Raw genomic sequence first — 21520 nt, forward strand, 5'->3', positions numbered from 1 at the left:
AATATAATATAATATAAATACATTTAATAATTTATTCCTATTATGGTAAAGCTGAATTTTCAGCAGATTACTGATTTGCTGCTCTTATTATCAATTTAGATTTTTTTTTTCTTTTTTGTGGAAACCATGATACAGTTTTTTTCAGGATTCTTTGATCAGTAAAAAAGTTCAAAAGAGCAACATTTATTTGAAATAGAAATCTTTTGTAACATTATAAAGGTCTTTACTGTCACTTTTGATCGATTTAATGCATCTTAAAATCTTACTGACGCCAAGGTACCATTGCCAATTTTTATTTTATTTTATTTATTTCAATTATAGAAAACTTTTTAATAGTTTAACAATTACATCACTCTATATTATATTTGTTTTATAATATTAATAATTATGATTTAATAATTATTTAATACATTATATAATATATACCACATTTATATAAATAATTGTATTTATTTATTTTATTTTAAAATGTGAGCAAGAAGTTATGTAGCCTAAAAAATAATTTTTGTGTTTGGAAATGCTTTTAATAATGACGGAAATGTTTTAATGTTGGGCATGAAGAGGGTGGTGCTGGGAAGTGATGGCGTTCTTTTAAGAGCAATGGTTGAGTTTCAGTGTGTGATGTCTTGGGTGGTGCTACTTAAAATCCTGTATCTCACAAATACTGTCCAGTTTCAGACATATAACATAGGGAATATGCACACATGTACAGTATATTAGTTTTGAGTCTCATCTCACATGGCTGTCACTCTGCTGTCTGAGCTACAGAGCTATTTTTCTGGTGTTTCTCATGTCCCAGCGTCCATATATAAATGTATATATGTGTGTATTGTATATGTCCCTATAGGTGTTGTATTGTGGCCATTTTCATTGGATGTGTTGTATTTGTGGAGTCTGGTGTCCTTGTACTGTTTGAATATGGACGTGTGATATGTATTAATGGGAGTTGGTAGATGTTTGTGTGTGAGAGAGAGTTAGACAGTGACTGTGTCTTGTCTCTGTATGTGTCTTTGTTTCTTTTTTGTCTGTTCTCCTCTATTTCTTTGTTTGCTGCTGTCTTTGTGCTTTTCAGTGGTGATAAAACAATCAAGAGGTTTCACAAGGTCTTCTGTCAAGTTTATCAGACTAAATTCTTGCAATCTGTTTTAGAAGAACTTTAAAGGGATAGTCACCCAAAAATTGTCATCATTTACTCATGCTTATGTTGTTCTAAACTTGTATAACCTGAAATTTTGAGTAATGTATTGGTCCTTCTTTTTCCATTCAATTACAATGGACAGAAAATGAATGGAAAAGCTCCATAAAGATGTCTTCTGGACATCGTATAATAGCTTTTTTTTTCAGGATTCTTTGATCAGTAAAAAAGTTCAAAAGAGCAACATTTATTTGAAATAGAAATCTTTTGTAACATTATAAAGGTCTTTACTGTCACTTTTGATCGATTTAATGCATCTTAAAATCTTACTGACACATATTGATGTCATTTCAAAATTATATTTGCAATGTAAAGTATTAATATTACTATGAACTGCATATACCAGAAATATGCAAAAGTATTAATGTTGCATGACAGGAAAAATTGTCAAAAGCCTAACAGCTACAAAAATATTTTCCCAGTCAGTTTCATTTCCTGTAATGGCACTGATGTTTTTTTGCGAGGTTTCTCTAGATGTTGTCTGGATGAGTTATTTGTGATGTGAATTGAGGTCGTACAACTAACCTTAATAACATTAACAGTCACGCTTTCTGTTTCCCCTGCTTATCTGAAATAAAACGACGTCTTGTAACCCCTGAAAACTCTGCTGCTGAGAAAATGACCAAAATCTTGTACTTGTTGTTGTGTATTTGTGTTGACCATCAATCCGTGGTCTCTCGTTCAAATGTGTGTAAATGCAGTGAGAACTGCAGAAATCCATCAGCTGGTTTGTCTAACGCTTGTTCTTCCATTCTGTCTCCATAGAAACTTGTAGAGGCAAGTATGCAAGGTGTTCTCCTGTTTGCTTGTGTTCTGCTTCATCATGACTTTATTCCTGAAGTGCTGAGAGGACAAAAATGTCCTCATCAAACGTTTGACAATTTTGTGCTGGTTTAAGAGTTGTCATCAAGATCAGTTCAGAAAAAAAAGAACATATTTGTGCCTTGCTGATTTTGTGTAATGAAGTAAAGCTCTCACCGCCTTGGCTTTACTGATTACAAGTCAAATCAGCTTGAATGATTAGTTTTTGTGGGCAGGAAGGTTGATGACTTGTTAAAGGAACGGACCACCACTTTTTGGCATCACACTTAACATGTTCAGCAACAAACAATAGTTGATGTGGAAACTTCAGCACTCTAATTATCTGCTCATACAGATTCTAGTGGAGTTTTATTATACTGTTTTAATAATAATAATAATTAATAGTGACATTTTGAATTAGCTTTTCAATTTAATTTAGATGGTCTGTTTTCATTTTAGTTTTAGTCATTTTGTTATATGTTATCATTTTATCATTAGTCATTTTTATTTCTATTTAGCTTTAATTTCAGTTTCAGTATTTCTAATACTTCAACTTCAACTTTCTTTTTTTATTAGTTGCCAAGGTACCATTGCCAATTTTAATTTAATTTTATTTATTTCAATTATAGAAAACTTTTTAATAGTTTAACAATTACATCACTCTATATTATATTTGTTTTATAATATTAATAATTATGATTTAATAATTATTTAATACATTATATAATATATACCACATTTATATAAATAATTGTATTTATTTATTTTATTTTAAAATGTGAGCAAGAAGTTATGTAGCCTAAAAAATAATTTTTGTGTTTGGAAATGCTTTTAATAATGACGGAAATGTTTTAATGTTGGGCATGAAGAGGGTGGTGCTGGGAAGTGATGGTGTTCTTTTAAGAGCAATGGTTGCATTTCAGTGTGTGATGTCTTGGGTGGTGCTACTTAAAATCCTGTATCTCACAAATACTGTCCAGTTTCAGACATATAACATAGGGAATATGCACACATGTACAGTATATTAGTTTTGAGTCTCATCTCACATGGCTGTCACTCTGCTGTCTGAGCTACAGAGCTATTTTTCTGGTGTTTCTCATGTCCCAGCGTCCATATATAAATGTATATATGTGTGTATTGTATATGTCCCTATAGGTGTTGTATTGTGGCCATTTTCATTGGATGTGTTGTATTTGTGGAGTCTGGTGTCCTTGTACTGTTTGAATATGGACGTGTGATATGTATTAATGGGAGTTGGTAGATGTTTGTGTGTGAGAGAGAGTTAGACAGTGACTGTGTCTTGTCTCTGTATGTGTCTTTGTTTCTTTTTTGTCTGTTCTCCTCTATTTCTTTGTTTGCTGCTGTCTTTGTGCTTTTCAGTGGTGATAAAACAATCAAGAGGTTTCACAAGGTCTTCTGTCAAGTTTATCAGACTAAATTCTTGCAATCTGTTTTAGAAGAACTTTAAAGGGATAGTCACCCAAAAATTGTCATCATTTACTCATGCTTATGTTGTTCTAAACTTGTATAACCTGAAATTTTGAGTAATGTATTGGTCCTTCTTTTTCCATTCAATTACAATGGACAGAAAATGAATGGAAAAGCTCCATAAAGATGTCTTCTGGACATCGTATAATAGCTTTGGGTGAGAAACTTAATTAAATGTAGTTGATCATTCACCTCTTAACTAGATCTTCGAGTGAGATCAGTGAGTTGAGAAATGGATCACTGTGATTTGTGAATGAATCATTTAGACTTGTTTTGTGAATTCACATGTTTGTGTTTCACATGAATCCAAGGATTCAAGATTTTCAGTGAATAACAGCTTAAAGTTAATGCATGTTTAAGAAGACCTAAAAAAAAGTCATATGGACCACTTTTAGGACACATTTATGGTGCTTTTTAGTCATTTAGGAGTTTCACAGTCCTGGTTGTCATTCAGTTTCATGATATTGCAAAGAATGGCCAGGAAATTCTTCAAAACAATCAGGTTTGAAACGACATGAGGGTGGTAAAAAAATGACAGAATTTTCATTTTTGGGTGAACTTTCCCTAGAATTGGTTCCTCTCCTTGTAGAATAATCATTCCATCATTTAAAAGCCTTGTGAAACTCATTTTATCACTAATTGTTTTAGTGGCTTTCTGCAATTATAGATATAAAGCATTAGATCAAAGACAGCACGTTTCTACACAGATGCGTTTTGCTGTCGGATCTATCATGCTCATATCTATACTCATCACTCCCCACTCAGGGGTATGTGTGACTTTCACCCAATGTTGCGGTGGTTGGAGTGACTGGTTTGCCCATCCCCTGTTGCATGCTGGGATATGTAGCTGCTAACATTAGCTTCATTTTCTGCAGATGGCGCTCGGCCACCCGCTCCATTCTCCTCCGGTCAGTGCCCAAGCGGTGCAGTCTGTTTGAAGTTTAAACTTCCTCTCTTTCAGCACTTCCTGTTCACCTCCAGACAGAATGGCCCTGGAGCTCAGAGCTGATTTAAATAACGAGTAATCAAAATATCAAAGCTGAGCGTCCAATCACTGGCAAACAAAGCAGTAGCATTCTAGTGTACAGAGATGTTCACAAAAAAGGAAGAAGAACACAGGTAGAATCACGTGAATAGAGCTCAACAGTGACCACCCAAGTTGTCAGTAGTCTGGGTTCTGGAAATCTATTTCCGTTTTTTTTTTGTTTTTTTTTTCATAAAATTCTTAATTAAGATTTCCAAGCCTTGAATTAGTGAAGTCTGAATCACACCTGAACCTGATTCAACCCTGAATGTATTCTCACAGGCTCTGACTCAAAACTGAATTGTGTGTGAGCATTAAAAAAAAAGTTATATATTATTATTATTATTATTATTATTAAGTAATTTAACAAGTGTAATAAAAATACATTTATTATTGTTTAAACCATATCACAGTTTTTTTTCTTTTTTTCAAATTATCATCATCATCATGTAATAAGTCCAAACTCTACAGAAAATTGAATCACTCAGAAATAAGACATTTTTGTTAAAGTATTGCAAGAAAAAAGTTACAATACTGTGTGTTTGTATCATCTTATGCAGCATTTTACTCACAGATAGATAGATAGATAGATAGAATAAAATTTACTGTTCTGATTGGTAATTATAAATAAATTTGGCATTTTAAAAGATTTCTTAAAGTGACATCCTAAAAAGCAAAAAACAAATCCCACGCACTATGCAAAAAATATCAAAATATTTATTGACTACGTTTCGGTCGGATGACCTTCATCAGGAATTTTTTAAACATGACATCACAAAGTACACCCCATTAAAGTGAAATCCAAAATCTGATTTGGCATAAGCATATATATCATCATTTTACAGTGCTGGAGAAGAGCACTTGGTTGGTGTGTTTAAATGTAATCCCACTGTTTGCTGTGGCATTCTTGCTCACAGAAGCTGCTATTGAGTTCTGTTCTCTGATCAGATGTGAAGGGCAGCACAGGCTCATTATGACATCACATTAACAATGGCTGTTCAGTGTTACAAGATGCAGTTTATCTTTACATATCTATCTGTAGTCTGTGTGTCTGCTGAGTGACTGTCTCTCTGTTCTGTCTTCCTCAGAGGAGAGAGTTTGAGTAGAGCAGGTGTGTAGATGTCAGACAGGCTGCATGACCTCCATTACTGCTCACTTTTCCTTCCTTCCTTCCTTCCTTTAAACTTTTTTCTTTCATTTCTGCTTTCCTTCTTTCATTCTTCTTTTCTTTCTCTCACTTTTCCTTAAGTTCCTTCCTTTTTCTTTCCTTCATTCCTCAGTTCTGCTTTCTTACCTTCCTTCCTCTTTTGTGCCACTTATCCATCCTTTCTTGCTTATTTTTTCCCTTATTTTTCTTTAAAGGGGTCCTATTATGCTTTTTCACTTTTTCAACTTTAGTTGGTCTGTAATGTTGCTGTTTGAGCATAAAAAAGATCTGCAAAGTTACAAAGCTCAAAGTCCACTTCAAAAGGAGATATTTTATTTAACAAACAACACTTTTCAAAAACTACAACGAACGACTCGTTTGGACTACAACGCACATTTTCCGGGATTTGTGATATCACAAAGATTGACGAATGGGACGAGACCTGGTTGAGCTACACTAGAGAAGGCAACGAGTGTTATCACTATGTCGGAGACACGCTAGCTTTCCCAAGGCAGACGAATCCAAAACAAAATCAAGACTTTGTAAAAGAGCATAATAGAACTCCTTTAATTTCTTGTTTCTCTTGGTTCATGCTTTCCTTCCTTGCTTCCTTGCTTAATTTTGCTTAATCTCAATCCCTCCTTCCTTTTCCCTCCCTCCTTTTTTCTTTCCTGCCATCTTTATTTAGTTTTTTCCTTCCTTTCTGCGTTCCTTCTTCGAATTCTTACTTTCTTTCTCTCTTTCTCTCTTGCATTGGACTGTTAGAGTGCCCTCGGGTGGTGTCTCTTTTGCAGGGCACATGCATGGAGATGCTGCGGTGCTGCTGGTATACTGAGCTCCTTCAAGTCTTGTGTTGCTGTTATGGCGAGAGCGCGTTCGAGAAAGACATTGTATGTGTGTTAGCGTGTGCACATGTGCCTGACTGCTTAACGCATGCACCATTAATGCTACAGCCAAAAACTGCATCTTATAATTTCTGCTTCTCATGCAAATGTCAATAGTTTAATGATGAGGGATGTCAGGCTGTGTGACTGAAGCCATAACTGTCTGTAGTCTTTCTGCACAGATGAAGGATTCATCTTTTTTTCTGATTACATGCTGATTTTTCTGCCCACTGTGTGAGTGTTTTAATGTTGATGAATGTGTTTTTTGATCTTTCAGAGTCAAGAACTGATCTGTTCTCAAAGCCAAATGCTTTGACAGAGTTTATTTTGTGTGCATGTGAAAACATGTTAATCTTTGCAATAACAATGCTAAATTTAAAGCTGTTCAATTGAGCAAAAATACATTACATCAGCAGTGGTCATTGGTGGACACATTTATCTAATGAAATGATTATGACAGGACATTTCAGAAGCATATTCTGTGCATAAGTGTTGTTAATTATTACAAAACCAGATATGTTTTGACTGTGTGGTATTGGTTGCTAGTTAATTGTTATGATTAATTCACTAAATATTCTGTATGGTAAATAATTCGATTTAATTGTACAACACAGAAACATTATAGCGTTCATCTATTTATAATGCAGATGTAATTTGCATCACAGGGTTGACACTGTTTCTCAATGTAGACACTGAATATAGAGGAATGTAAATTTCATAATGTGGCATTGTGGGTTTGTAATACTTGTGTCTTTTGCTGTTGCTTAGTGTTTTTTTTTTTTGGATACGCTCTTGTTTACAAAGCTGTAATCGTTGCATAAGTGTGCGCAAGCGTTCCTCACTGTCCTGTTTGTGTGTGTGCGCTGTACTATATGTCGGATGCTGTCTGCAGCTGCTTATGTAATCTACGAGATAGAAATAAGGTTGAATGTTATATAAGCCCCTTATGTGAATCTAGTTCTGTTTGTCACTGGTCATTTTTCAGTCCTTATAAGCAGTTTTGAATGAAAGATTGTCTATTCTTGAGGTTGTTTGAGCAGGTTTGCTGTTCTGGTTAGAAATGTTATTATAGAGTTTGTGGTATTATGAGTGCCGGTGAATGTTGTGAATGCATTTTAAAGCGTAAGTGGCTGTGCAAACGTTATGTGTGAGTGATTAATTCAGGTCTTTGATTTTAAAGCCCACAGAGGCACCTCAGGTGGATGAGACGGGGGTAAGAAATTCTGCCCCTCTTGGGCTTTTAGCCCAGTTTTACAGTCTGCATTCCTTTTCAGGTTTCCGTTTGAGTTCTGAAATCTTGATTAAACATTGTTTCCTTTCATCTTAACCCACCCTGACTTCGATTTGTTGAGTTTTGGCTTTATATTTATGTTTGCTTTTTCTTCGTTTGCTTTGTTTGTCAAGATTTTGCTTTGGTTTTACATCCTTTGACTATTTTGTCAATTAGGGGAGTGTCACCCAAACGTGACAAACTGTGTGAGTGTGTATGTGTGTGTGTGGGGTCGTCGGCCCCTCACGTTTGTAGCGCTGACACTGCTGCATGGTTAAGGGGCCCCTGAAGTCAGGTCAGATTAGGTCGGATCGGGTCAGGTAAGGTTGTGACCTCAAACTGACCTTTCACCCGTGAGGTTTGGGGGCCCACTGTAAGTTGGCATGAAGTAACTCTGGGTCAAGAGTGCCATGCTTGTGCTGATGCGTGCAGTCAAGTATGGCAAGGTTTGTTTTTTTTGTTTGTTTTATTGTATTTTTACCCAGCATGAACCTCTCTACCCCCTTCCTTTTCTCTTTAGGATATGCGTGAAACACAGGGTCTCTGGTAGTGTTTCTGGATCAGTCAAACCAGCCTATATGTTCTTTTAATACGCATTAAAGTTCTAAATTCAAAATGTGCATTTTTTTTTAATTTACAAGTTCCAACACACCATGTGCTTTGAAATTATATTGTGCTTCTCTCTGCTGGTCAGACTGCTTTAATACAGCCAGATGCCCTGTGTTTTATCTTTCTCCTGATTGGTTCACTAATGCTGACTCTACCCCCACAGAACACTGAAGACAGCGCTCGCATTTCAATCACCTTCTTCCGTCTTTTCCGAGTGATGCGATTGGTCAAGCTACTGAGCAGGGGGGAGGGCATTCGAACCCTTCTCTGGACCTTCATCAAGTCCTTCCAGGTCAGATGTTATTCTGACTTAATGAACTAACAGATAATATTAAAGCTTTCTAGCAGTTACGGTTCAATCACACGGGGCGTCTGCATTAACGCTTCTCATTTACTTTAAATGTGTAACGTCATGTGTTTGCCGAACTGAATTGTGGGTCCGTTGCGTCACATCACTGGCGTTGCTTGTGGCAGAAGTTGAAAATTTTTCAAGCACCAACCCAGGCGTTAGCCAATCAGATCGCCTATGCAAAAAAATTCTACTGCAGATGTTAGCCAATCACATTCATGGAACACGGGAAACGTAATGTGACTGGCTGTTGTCACTATGACAGTCGCATCTGCACCAAGCAGACACGCCCTCCGACAAGCATTGACGCTGAAGCCCGTGTGAATGTACAGTTATGCATTTTATTAGAAAGTTGTATTTTATCTATAGACTCTTTTTGGGTTAATTTGACCCCAGCACAATATTTTATTTTATTTTATTTTAGGAAATTTAAAGCTTAGTGCTAAAATATTATTATTTATAAATATTATTGTACATACCATAGTAATATATATTTTATGGTCTTTTCTCAGGCCCTGCCGTATGTCGCTTTGCTAATAGCCATGCTCTTCTTCATCTATGCTGTCATTGGCATGCAGGTTAGTTTCATAATAAGTTGTATTTTTTTGCATACATCATGAAATGTGAGAAACACAATTCATGACATGATTCATGACATGAATTGTGAGAAATGCAACTGCAGAACAGATTTTTTGTTTTTGTTTTATTGTTTGACTTCTGACAAATTAATGTAAATTTTTCCAAAATACAGCAAAATTTAAAGCAAAACAATTTTGAAATATCAATGGCAACCACAGCCACCAAAAAATGAGTATTGTGCAATCCGGAAATGATATGCATAGAAAATCTTTCAGGGTTTTTTATTGTATTGTTTTTATTGTCATTTTTGATGCTTTCGCTTATGTTTTTATGGTGGTCTTATCTATGATAATTAAAAAGAATTTACAATTTTGCTAAATAGCATTCAAGTGAGTGTAGTTGATATCTTGACTAAAATGCAAAGCACCCACATTCAGTGTACTTGGTGACACGTGGTGCAAAAATTACACACTTCACCTTTCAATACAGCACAGTGCAACTTAGTTTACCATCTTTCAGGTGTTTGGGAAAATTGCCATGGTGGACCACACACAAATCAACAGGAACAACAACTTTCAGACGTTCCCTCAGGCTGTGCTTCTGCTCTTCAGGTCAGTGATCGGCACAGTGAAGATGTTAATGGCAAAAGTGCCAGGGTTTTAAACCTTTACAAAGATGTTTTTGCATTTGTCTCTTGTTCTTTCCCCCTTTTTTATGCTACCACTTCATCTTGGTGTTTAAAAAAAGCGTTTAGTGTAAGATGTATTCCGATTTCTTTATTGTTTGGTGGTAGATGTGCAACAGGTGAAGCCTGGCAGGATATCATGTTGGCATGTATGCCAGGGAAGCTGTGTGACCCGGAGTCAGACTATAATCCAGGAGAAGAGATGACCTGCGGGAGCAACTTTGCCATCATCTACTTCATCACCTTCTACATGCTCTGCGCCTTCCTGGTTCGTACACACTAACTAGATAATAGAGACTTCCTTTTGATTTATTCTACTTATTATAATTACTAGAATTATATTATTTATAATGTTGCCTGTCCACCTTCAAACCTCCAACAAAATAATTTAGCATTTAAAAAATGTATTAATGACATTATTTCATCTCTTTATTTTTACCTGTTTTGTCATTCTGAAGCACCAGAAGGATTCATTTTGTTTGTTTTTAGGGTTATTTTTATCAACAGTGTTGTTCTCAAAAGTTGTACGTGTGAATCTAATTAAATAATATCTTGTTTTAGATCATTAACCTGTTCGTGGCTGTCATCATGGACAACTTTGACTATCTGACCCGTGATTGGTCGATTCTGGGGCCACATCATCTTGATGAATTTAAGAGGATTTGGTCAGAGTATGATCCAGAGGCCAAGTAAGGATGTTTGTCAAGTCATCTATATTTATGTAGTGATTTTTATAGAATACAGATTGTTTCAAAGCAGCTTCTCTCATATTGTATTGCAGAGGCAGAATAAAACATCTTGATGTAGTGACGTTGTTGCGCCGTATTCAGCCTCCACTTGGCTTTGGGAAACTCTGTCCTCATAGAGTCGCCTGCAAGGTAAGGCACACAGATTTACAAAAAAATGTGTTTGAATATTAGCAAACACACTCAACCCATCCTCTCTATCTCTTTCTGTCTGTCTGTGTTTCTCTATTCCAGAGGCTGGTGGCTATGAACATGCCTCTGAACAGTGACGGCACTGTCATGTTTAATGCAACACTTTTTGCTCTTGTGAGAACTGCTCTGAAGATCAAAACGGAAGGTATGTGCATTCTTTGCAGAACTGCTAGTATTGGTTTGCAAATCGCTTTAAACGTCTTATTTCAAATGAATTAGTTCAAAACAGTTCATTTGCATCATTCACAAATGTCATTCTGCATTTTGAGTGTTTTAAGATGTCTTAGTGAAATATAAATATACTGTATGTAAAAATAGGTCATCTATGTTGTTACACTACCATTCAAAAGTATAGGGTTTTGAGTGAGTAAATTTTTTTTTGAGTAAATAATTTTTTTTTTAGATTTAAAAAAAAAAAATATCTCTTATGCTCACCAAGGCTGGATTTATTTAATCAAAAATAAATGTAAAAAAAATATTTCAAAATGTAAATATTATTTAAAAATATTTAATATTTAAATATTTAAAAACTAACTAAATAAAAAAACTATTTTGTATTTGTCTATATGTCTGTATTTGTTTAAAATGTAATTTATTCCTGTGTCTGACACTGAGTCTTCAGTGTCACATGATCCTTCAGAAATCAATCTAATATGCAGATTTGGTGTTTCTAATTGTTATCATTGTTGAAAACAGTTGTGCTGCTTAATATTTTTGTGGAAACAGTTTTTCAAGATTTCAAGAAAGTTCAAAAGAACAGCACTTATTTGAAATAGAAATATTTCAAAAGTTGTCAAGTATAAACGTCTTTAATGTCACTTTTGATCAATTAAATGCATCCTTGCTGAATAAAAGAAATTTTTTTTCTTTCCAAAAAATTCTTATTGACCCCTTTTGAACAGTAGTGTATCTGGGTATATGTAAGTATAATATCATTAAATGCTATTCTTTTTTGCATTTATTTAGTGAAAAACAGACTGTGGAATAGATTTTACTAAATTTCTTGATGTAAACATTGTATTAAAATCGTGGTTCCTCTGAAATCACCCTTAAATCATCCTTTTTAAGCTGTTCCAGAGCAAATGCGTAACTATAGCTATCAAAAGATTAAAAATAACCTTTTTTTAACCTATAATGCTCAGCCCTAGTTGACGGTATTGAGTAGAAACTCCATTTGTAGTTGTGTTGATAACATGTGTGTGTTTTATCCCAGGTAACCTAGAGCAGTCGAACGAAGAGCTCAGAGCTGTGATTAAGAAGATCTGGAAGAGAACAAGCATGAAACTTCTGGATCAAGTGGTGCCCCCTGCTGGTGGTCAGTTATAAATCTCAGAGATGGTCACTGCTAATGGGAATACGCATTCACAACAGAGCATAGACATATAATATTTCTGCGTCTTTTAACTCACACCTAAATCATCCATTTAGATAAAGAACAAAAATATCATTTTTGAACACAGTTTAGTAGCATATACACTCATATTGTACATTTGTCATATTGTACATTTGTCACACACTAGCTCATACACACACACACACACACACCAGCTGTTGCACTAGCTTTTTCCTGCTGTTTTACTCTTAGTTTCTCCTGGTCGGGTCTCTGCGATGTTTGTTCTGTTCCGTATGTGTCACGAATGCTCTCCTCTCCTGCTCGGTACCACACTGCGTCCACAGTGGAACCTCAATGATGTGTGTTTGTGTGTGTGTGAGAGTATATGGGAGGATTTGGAGAAGGTGTGTGTGTGTTTATGTGTGTGTGTTGAGCTTTGGGCTTGCATGGCAACTCAGGCATGCTGTGTCCTTCTAAAAATGTGTCTCTTTCTCTCTGTTTCTCTCACTTTTCTACGCTGTCGCACTCTCCTGTATCTGCTTGAGCTTTTCCGCAGCTTCCGTTCCTCATTAATTGTCTTTCTGTTCATGTAAAAGTTCAAATCTTCAGAATATTCTGAAGCAATTCTGTTTTAGGGTGGTGGCATGGAACTAATGTTGCCTCTTCTTTCCTGATCTGTCCCCAAAGTGCTTGTTTAAAAAAAAAAAGTGACACAGACCCCTGCTTCAGAATGATTCTCACGCACACACTTACACATTCATGAACACAACATGCAGATGAACACTTTATATACACATAGATGATGAAAATGCATATGTAAAAGCAGTATATTAGACATGCACAAATGCACCCACAGAAATGCAACGCTAATGTGCTAATACATATTGCTCAGTGCTTGCTTGCATGTTCCCAGTAGAACTTACGCATTTAGGACTAGATTTTAGTGAAGTTAGATGGCTTAGCTGATGCAGTTTTTTTGCAAACCCCCATCCTCCACTCAAACTTTCAGTAATCTCTTTCATAGTTGCTATGCTAATGCTAATATGCTAATACTAATATGTTTACAGATGTCTGGTGACTCAAATTAGATGGGTGCTAAACCGTGAATATGAAATATTCTACAACTGACATTACATTAAGCTGGTAGCTATTTTCTGGAATAAGATAGCAGGTTTCTAGTTGGTCCAAGTTGGTCATTAGCTGTTTTACTAGCTGGTTTGTTGCTGGTCCAAGGTGGTCTATACCAGCTAATAACCAGCAAATTACTAGCTTAAACCAGCTAGAATCCATCTACTGTGTTCCCAAACACAACTAGCAGCTTAAGTCAGATTTCCCTCATATTAATTTGTCTTAGAATTAGTTTATTTTGACATTTGATTGCTTTTACAATACCATCATTTGAATAAAAGTTTGTAAACCTATAACAACTATTAATTGTAATTATCTATATTTCTAGCATGAATGGCTAGGTAGTATTATTTGTCAAACAACACATTTTAAATTAAAGTTTTGCATATTATATATGTATATAATTTATAATTATTTATATACAAATTTATTGAAAAAATAATACTTTTTTATTTAGCATAGATGCATTCAGTTGATTCAACGTTGATAATGATAATGCTTTTTGAGTGGCAAATCATCATATTAGAAGGATTTCTGAAGGATCATGTGATGCTAAAGACTGGAGTAATGATGCTGAAATTTCAGCTTTGCATCACAGGAATAAAATGCCTTACAGTTTTTTTTTCAATTGTAATATTATTTCACAATATTACTGTTTTTACTGTATTTTTATCAAATAAATACAGCCTAGTGTAGTGCATATGTGTTCAAGGTGACTAAAACAGCAAAACACGCTGGTGTTCTGTGATGTGCTGCATATTTTGCTTATGTATGTGGTTTGTTAATTAAGACCATCTGTGTTTATAATGTAGGTCATATTTTAGGAGCCATTTGTGTAGAAATCCAGATAATTCTAAAGGGTTCCTTAACATTTAATTCAAAAAGCTGCTTTTCTCTTTCAATGAGTGCGCTGGTAGAATAACACAAAGCATCTCTTAACGTCAGTTTCTGTCTGTCACCGTGCGTCACCGCAGAGGTGTGTATGCGTGCGTTGAAACTACTTGCTGACAGCGAAGCCGTGTGTGTGGTCTGTTCACTCAGATGATGAGGTAACGGTGGGGAAGTTCTATGCCACTTTCCTGATACAGGACTACTTTAGGAAATTCAAGAAACGCAAAGAGGAAGGCCTGGTGGGCGTTCACCCAGCACAGAACAACACCGCCGTCGCCCTGCAGGTAAGCAAAACGTACTTGGAGATTGAAATGTGTTGATTCTTTAAAGTGTATTAATAAGTTGTATGCTGTTTAATGTCATAATGTTGTTTGAATTTGTATTTGCGAGCTTATGTTTTATATACGTTGGTTTTGGACTTGTGCGTTAACACTGACAGAAATTGCATCACTGAAGGTCATTCTCGATCTCTTGTCAGAAAGCCATTTGTTTTTCTTTGTTGAATTATTATATTGTTGGCACAAATTTTTGTTCTTTAATCATTTATTTAATAGAATAGATATTTATCAAATAGAATTAAATGTTAATGTACCCCAAGGATTCCCAAGTTTTTTTTTGTCAGCCGAATCCTTATAATATTGACCTAAAATATTTACTTACTGTAAAGAACTTTAAGTTAATATTTCAGTTATTTAACACATTCAAATGTTTACAGTTCTCTAAAGTCATGTCACATAAGTAAATAAAATATTCTGTCCTTTTTAGTGTTTATTTTATTTGTTTTTATTTTTAAATTATTATACATTACATGTGCTCCTAAATGGCATGTGCGAACATACTGCAATTGCTGTAATTGGTCACTTTACATTTTGATCAAGTGTGCATTTTCATGTTATGTGTTAGTCAAACACAAATCACTGTCAGTGCAAACACCCTGAATAATAATAATAATAGTAAAAATACTGAATAATCTGTATTTCCTTTGCACGAGACCTTCTTTACCTCAACTGTATCTCTCTGTTTCTGGATGTTGTTTTAGCTTGAATATGGATCCCCACAATGTGATAATGGTGATCTGTAAATGTATTTCTGTCTGTTATACATGTGGTTTGAAGTGTTTGTATTCGTTTACCATCACTTCAGAGTTCTAATTCATGTATTATTGTTTTAAGACGTTTTGTTGGTCTCCATCCTCATAAATCAAACACCACTGTGTTTGATTTCTCTGCGAACATAATCTTTGTTTAGAGGTTTTTAGTGTAGCTAACCAAAGAAATGTTTCACAATTTTGAAATGTTAGAAATGGTTTACACGTTTCATATTTCAAAATAGAATATGTGGCTAATATAGTCTTTTTTAGAAAGTCACAGTAAAGGCTAGCATCTCAGTTAAAGTGTATTAGTAGGAGTGTACAATTAAGGAAGTGCTTTCGTGTGTTTTTCCTATTTGTCTACTGTGATTGTTGTCATCTTTCATGAATTTGTCCTGTCTGGAACTGTCTTCGTCAAGCCTGTTTGTGTCAATGTGTCTGGTAAACTGCCCCCTGGTGGCATGTGTGTGTGAGGGTCTCCGTTTTCAACATGTCGCTGCTGTTCAAGGGTTTTCCATTCAAGAGCAGGTCCTTAGCTATCTTGTCGTCACGGTTACAGGCTGGCCTTCGTACGCTGCATGACATTGGGCCAGAAATCCGCCGTGCGATATCATGTGACCTGCAGGATGATGAGCTAGTAGACTTTATGCCAGAGGAGGACGAAGAAATTTATAGGGTAAATTACTCACCTTTTATGACCCCTTTCTCCTTTTTAAATCGATCTGTACCTTATTGTCTTACTTTAACTGCCTGGTACAAATAAAAGGTTGTTTTTAATGGTAACGATTCCTTACGGGAGTTGCGATTAATTGTTCGCCATCCCTGAAGGTCGTACACACTTAGATTAAGATCTTGAATGAGGATAAATTCACCAAGTTGACAATCTAAAAGGTTGACATTAGAGACTTTATTGAAGATTAGGCAATAGGTACATCTGTATTGCAGGTTTGTAGTAATAACGTTAGCCTTAGCGTAGCATATCTAATCCAGTGTAATCCACTGTTATCTACATTTCTCTTGATTTCAAATTCAGTTCAGATTTAATCAGTTCATGAAATTCACTCACACCATACGCCATTTTACCTCCTTTCCAACTTCTTTTTCCCATGAGATCATTAAAAATGGCAATCAGATGACTTAGCATTGGATAAATGTTCAAAGATGCCATATTTAATTTTTCGCAAAGGTTGTGTGCGGTAAAGAGTTTTTTTTAATAGCAAAAAGAATTTTTTTGTGTGTTGCATCAGCTAAAGGACAGTATGCTGCCTTTACGTCTGTCTCTAAGTACGTTAAGTATAATGATCAAATTTTAATAAATGTTCTAATTCACTGAGAATAGTGAAGTCCACATCATGGATATAATGATAGCGACACTGAGGAACGATATTGTTGGGATCACTTTTTGAACAGTTTTTTTTTCCAGATGATGAACAATAAAAACATTGACAGCCAATCAGAATCCACTCCGAATCTGCATTTAAAGCATCAGGAAAAACTGCTGCGCACAATTATAATAAACTGAACGTTATTGTCTATTGGTGTGGATAATAGTTTTTATTTAGTTAGTCTTTATCCACCTTATTTTTCCCGTAAGAGTGTGAGCGGCCATTTGTAAATTTTGTGTGTCTGGCTTCATGTCTCATCCGCTTCCAGTTATTTTTAGCTGTACAAAACAGCTCGTTTTGCTGCTTGATATTGCAAACTGGTGTGTCTTACCTTATTATTTTAATGTATTATCTTAATTCTGAACACACTGGTTTGTAGTACATAAAATGTTACCGTTTACTGCACGTTGTTATTCTTCTCGTTATTTCCCTACAGCGGCTAATGAACCAGAAGTCTCGCACATTCACAGAAAACGGCTTACTTCCGCGTTGAAAAATAAGGAAGATAGTTATTGTTCTTGGTGTGAACAGGCCTTTAGGCTTTATTTCATTTGCGCAAACTTAAATAAGGCGTCGACCCTTACTAAAGTCCATTGCGTATTTCTTTAAACTAACAAACACAAGTATTTCTTCACAGCGAAATGGAGGACTCTTTGGCAGCCACATCAACCATATAAATGGTGATCCCCGGAGAAGCTCCGGCCACCAGACAAATGCCACACAGCGCCCCCTGCAGGTGCAGCCGCCCCCACATTACGCCCACATGGAACAGCCCGTGGGGCGCCTGGGTCGCGCCAATGCCATGGCGCAGCAAAACCATCATCGCCACCACCACCACCATCATCACCATCATCATCATCACAACTCCTACAACAAGTCGCCCAAGTCTACCAACATCAACCTCAACAACGCCAACGTGTCCAGTCTACCCAACGGAGGACACAATTGTTACTATGAGCATATGCCCGCTAACGGTTACCCGGGATCGTACTATGGCGAATACGACAAGCCCAGGACCCCACACGGGCAAAGGTGAATGCTTTTTTTGTTCATCCAACATCTTGCTCTTACTATTTTGAAATATTTATTTCAATTTATTCAATGATTTGACAATGCTAGCAGATTACGGTGTAATCTCATGAATGTCCCCGACTTCTTAAACCAATTCCTTCATTCCATTTGATTGATTGGAATTGCTTTAGGAAGGATGTTTTTCAAGGTCTAAGCAACTTCTTAAAGGGATAGTTCACCCAAAAATGAAAATTTGATGTTTATCTGCTTACCCCCAGGGCATCCAAGATGTAGGTGACTTTGTTTCTTCAGTAGAACACAAATTATGGTTTTTAACTCCAGGAAACAAAATCACCTACATCTTGGATGCCCTGGGGGTAAGCAGATAAACATCAAATTTTCATTTTTGGGTGAACTATCCCTTTAAGTATCTGTCGTCTTCAGTAGATTGGTGAAGAAAGTGACCTTTTTAAACTCTGGATTCATTTACACTTATGCACATTTAGATGATTATTCATCAGCATTATCATCAGCTTTAAGGTGCGGTCACATTTACCATTGTTTGGCGAATTTTCACAGGCGAAATCCAGACATTTCAATTGGAATAGGTGTGATTTCCCCATGCAATTTTCTCAAAGAATATATGTTGGTCCCGCAAATTCACAACAGAAATTAATTTTACTGTGATTCCTGTGTGAGCTGGGCTTCATACATTGCTAAACTATTGACAATAGACACCTGATCTTTTTTGCCCTCAAAATTTGGCCGAAATGTTGCTAATGTGACCGTACCTTTAGATCATTAGATTTTAATTATTTTCCTTTTTGGCATTTATCCACCTTTGAATCAAACCACCTGGCCTCTGTCCCACACACTGTCCTCCTCTCACCTACTCTGGTTCATTATCTGACCTTGGTGATACCATGTTTTCTTCAAGGTGTTTTCACAAACCCGATCTCATGAGAAAACATAACTATTTTATGAGGTGCCGACTCCGTTTGAATTTATACACAGTGATTTGTGTGGAAATGTATGATTTTTAGAAAAAAATGTAGTATGAAGGTTTACCCCTAACCCTACTCCTAAAGCTAACCGTCAATGGGGTTTAAGCAGATTGTACAACAGTGTACGAATGAGATCGTGCAAATTAATACGAATTAGCCACTAATTCGCCAAAGTGTAAAATAGTTACAAATTTCCATGAGAGTGAGTTGCTTTACGCATTTGGTGCAGACCCGAGTCTATTTGACATGTTCAGGACGTTTTAACGAGATAAACAAGTAATATTGCCCACCTTGAAATTAGTCACCAAGATACAGCCTTACCTCCTGTCTCATCACTTAAATGAGGCCATTTCTGGGTGAAGGATTTCAAAAACATTGACAAGATTAATGAGGCTTGATATGGTCATCTGAGCCAAATTTAGCTAAGATTATACATTAAACATTTGTGTGATTCGCTAAGACGTTTGCCTTGTCAGATTGACCCAAGGAGTCAGAGAGGAAACAGAATTATGTTTTTCAACCAATTGGTTCATTTATAAGCAAAAGAGAGTCAAACTTTGAACTTATGGTGGCACAGGTTTTGATGGAAGACTGACTCACTATGAATCACATTTATATTCAGAGCCTCCATGGTCAATTTTTACCAACTTAAAAAAATGAAGCCAAACTTTCCATGTTTTTGGGGCTTATCAAACCACTTGAGTAAAAACACATGTGAGGGGCAGAGGATGCGGTGTTTTTCAACTCGGCTTTGGACAAAGCAATCAAACCAAGTGTGAAAACAGCCTCACATATATAAAAATGATGTATATATCATGTATATACTGTATGATATATGTGTCCATCCATTCCCTTACCCTATTCCCCTGCTTTTCTCCACCTTTCTCTCTTTCCTTCCTAACCGAAATGCTTTCTCTTAACCATCTCTCTGCTTTCTGGAACAGAAGGCGCTACTATGAGACGTATATTAGGTATGTTACATTAGGTATTATATGTTCATATAGCAGGTACTAATGCTTGTAGAGAAACAGATGGTGAATGATAAGCAGAACTGTGTTCGGTGGGTAAAAGCGTCGGGATTTCCACCTCAGCCCTGTCCCATATGGTGCTTTAAGTTAACTTAACATGTCTGCAAAGGCCTGCGAGTGCTATTTGGAACAGGGCCTTATACACACACACACCCAGAGATTGACTACAAAACTGGAAAGAGTTGCTAGGAACATCTAGTAAAGCATTAGCAAATCAGGATGCGTCTTTGAGTCTCTGTGTGTTGTGATTGGGTGATGAAGGGAAAGAGGAGGGGCTTGCTGCATGCAACTTTTTTCTCAGTATAACATTGAACAGACTATTTCTTTCACAGCTTCATGTCAGTTAAATGTAAAGTATTTACTCTAACGTCTATGCTTTACAGTCACTAAAGAAATCTAGACTCCATGCAAGGAAATCTTCAACTAGAATATCTTTAAGCTGAGATTTCTTAAGACTGTACAGCTATTTAGTAAAGACTATATGCAGAAGCTACAAAGGCTATGACACTGCTGACAGCTGTCTTGATAAGATTTTGCTCGTTTTCTAATGAGGTCTAACCACGTCACTGCACTCTGGAGCTGTACGTCTGCATGGTAGTGCATGGTTATTCGCTGACGTTCTGACCACAATCTTAACGGCTTCTCACTGACCACTTGACCTTCATGCAGGTCGCAGGGCAGTGACAGAAGACGACCCACTATTCGCCGCGAAGAGGAGTATGAAGAAGATCGTTACACTGGAGAGTACTACAGTGGAGAGGAGTTTTACGAAGACGACAGCATGCTGTCGGGTGACAGGTAAAACTATTGTAGCCCATTTCAAGTAAATCAAATTTACAGAAATTCATACAAGGTTAATTACTGTATCACACTTCCTTGTGCAGGTACCCCAACAGTGACCAGGAATACGAGACGCCACGGGGTTACCATCATCCTGACAGCTGCTATGAGGATGACGAGCAGCCCCTTTATCACGATTCACATAGGTCACCAAAGAGAAGACTGCTTCCTCCAACACCGCAAGGCAAGTCTTGGGGTTCCTTTCTTTAAATGTAGAAACAGGCCCTCTGATTTATGGTTTAGTTTTGGTAAGATGTTAATTGCTCTCGTTTACAGGTAATCGGAGACCGTCGTTTAATTTTGAGTGTCTGCGCAGACAGAGCAGTCAAGATGATCTTCCTCACCAGCGTACTGCTCTTCCATTACATCTCATGCAACACCAGGTAATTTATAGTATATTTTAAATATAATAATGAAAAAATAATGAAACAATATTTATTAAAATAATATTTTATATATATATATATACATATATATATATATATATGCCTGGCCAGTTTAAATATTAAAGAGCCAGATGATGCAAACTCGCGCGCGCAGTGAGAAGATCTGTGTGCGCTCATCCGAAGCGCGTGAACCCGCGTCTCAGAACGCGCACAAATATTAAGCTCTCTTTGAAGTATTGTGCTTGAATGGACAAATTCACACAAAAATTATGACAAAATGCCCATCTTGGTGAGTATCATAGCAGACATAGTCGGCTGAACATACAGTATCAGTGCACTGGATCAGTGCGTTCTCTTAAAGTGACAGCACTTTCTTAATGTTAAAGGGGTCATATGATGCTGCTAAAAAGAACATTATTTTGTTTGATTGGTGTAATGAAATGTGTTTATGTGGT

At 36.4% G+C, this 21520-nt stretch overlaps 1 protein-coding gene across 3 annotated transcripts in view; it reads left to right on the top strand.

Moving 5' to 3' along the window:
• Nucleotides 1–21520, top strand: part of LOC107751208 (voltage-dependent L-type calcium channel subunit alpha-1D-like) — a 47579-nt gene that overhangs the window by 22876 nt on the left and 3183 nt on the right. The window contains exons 22-36 of one of the 3 annotated variants that reach the window (XM_016566868.1): nucleotides 8582–8710; nucleotides 9280–9345; nucleotides 9866–9957; nucleotides 10140–10299; nucleotides 10593–10720; nucleotides 10813–10909; nucleotides 11012–11114; nucleotides 12183–12284; nucleotides 14472–14605; nucleotides 15971–16087; nucleotides 17434–17828; nucleotides 19756–19782; nucleotides 20509–20637; nucleotides 20724–20863; nucleotides 20956–21062. In XM_016566868.1, the coding sequence (XP_016422354.1) occupies nucleotides 8582–8710; nucleotides 9280–9345; nucleotides 9866–9957; nucleotides 10140–10299; nucleotides 10593–10720; nucleotides 10813–10909; nucleotides 11012–11114; nucleotides 12183–12284; nucleotides 14472–14605; nucleotides 15971–16087; nucleotides 17434–17828; nucleotides 19756–19782; nucleotides 20509–20637; nucleotides 20724–20863; nucleotides 20956–21062 (1926 nt within the window). The remainder of the gene's footprint in view (nucleotides 1–8581; nucleotides 8711–9279; nucleotides 9346–9865; nucleotides 9958–10139; nucleotides 10300–10592; nucleotides 10721–10812; nucleotides 10910–11011; nucleotides 11115–12182; nucleotides 12285–14471; nucleotides 14606–15970; nucleotides 16088–17433; nucleotides 17829–19755; nucleotides 19783–20508; nucleotides 20638–20723; nucleotides 20864–20955; nucleotides 21063–21520) is intronic. The other 2 variants (XM_016566869.1, XM_016566870.1) reach the window with 2 other exon arrangements.

This window comes from Sinocyclocheilus rhinocerous, unplaced genomic scaffold, assembly GCF_001515625.1.
Source record: "Sinocyclocheilus rhinocerous isolate Xijiao unplaced genomic scaffold, SAMN03320098_v1.1 scaffold362, whole genome shotgun sequence".
NCBI lineage: Eukaryota > Metazoa > Chordata > Actinopteri > Cypriniformes > Cyprinidae > Sinocyclocheilus > Sinocyclocheilus rhinocerous.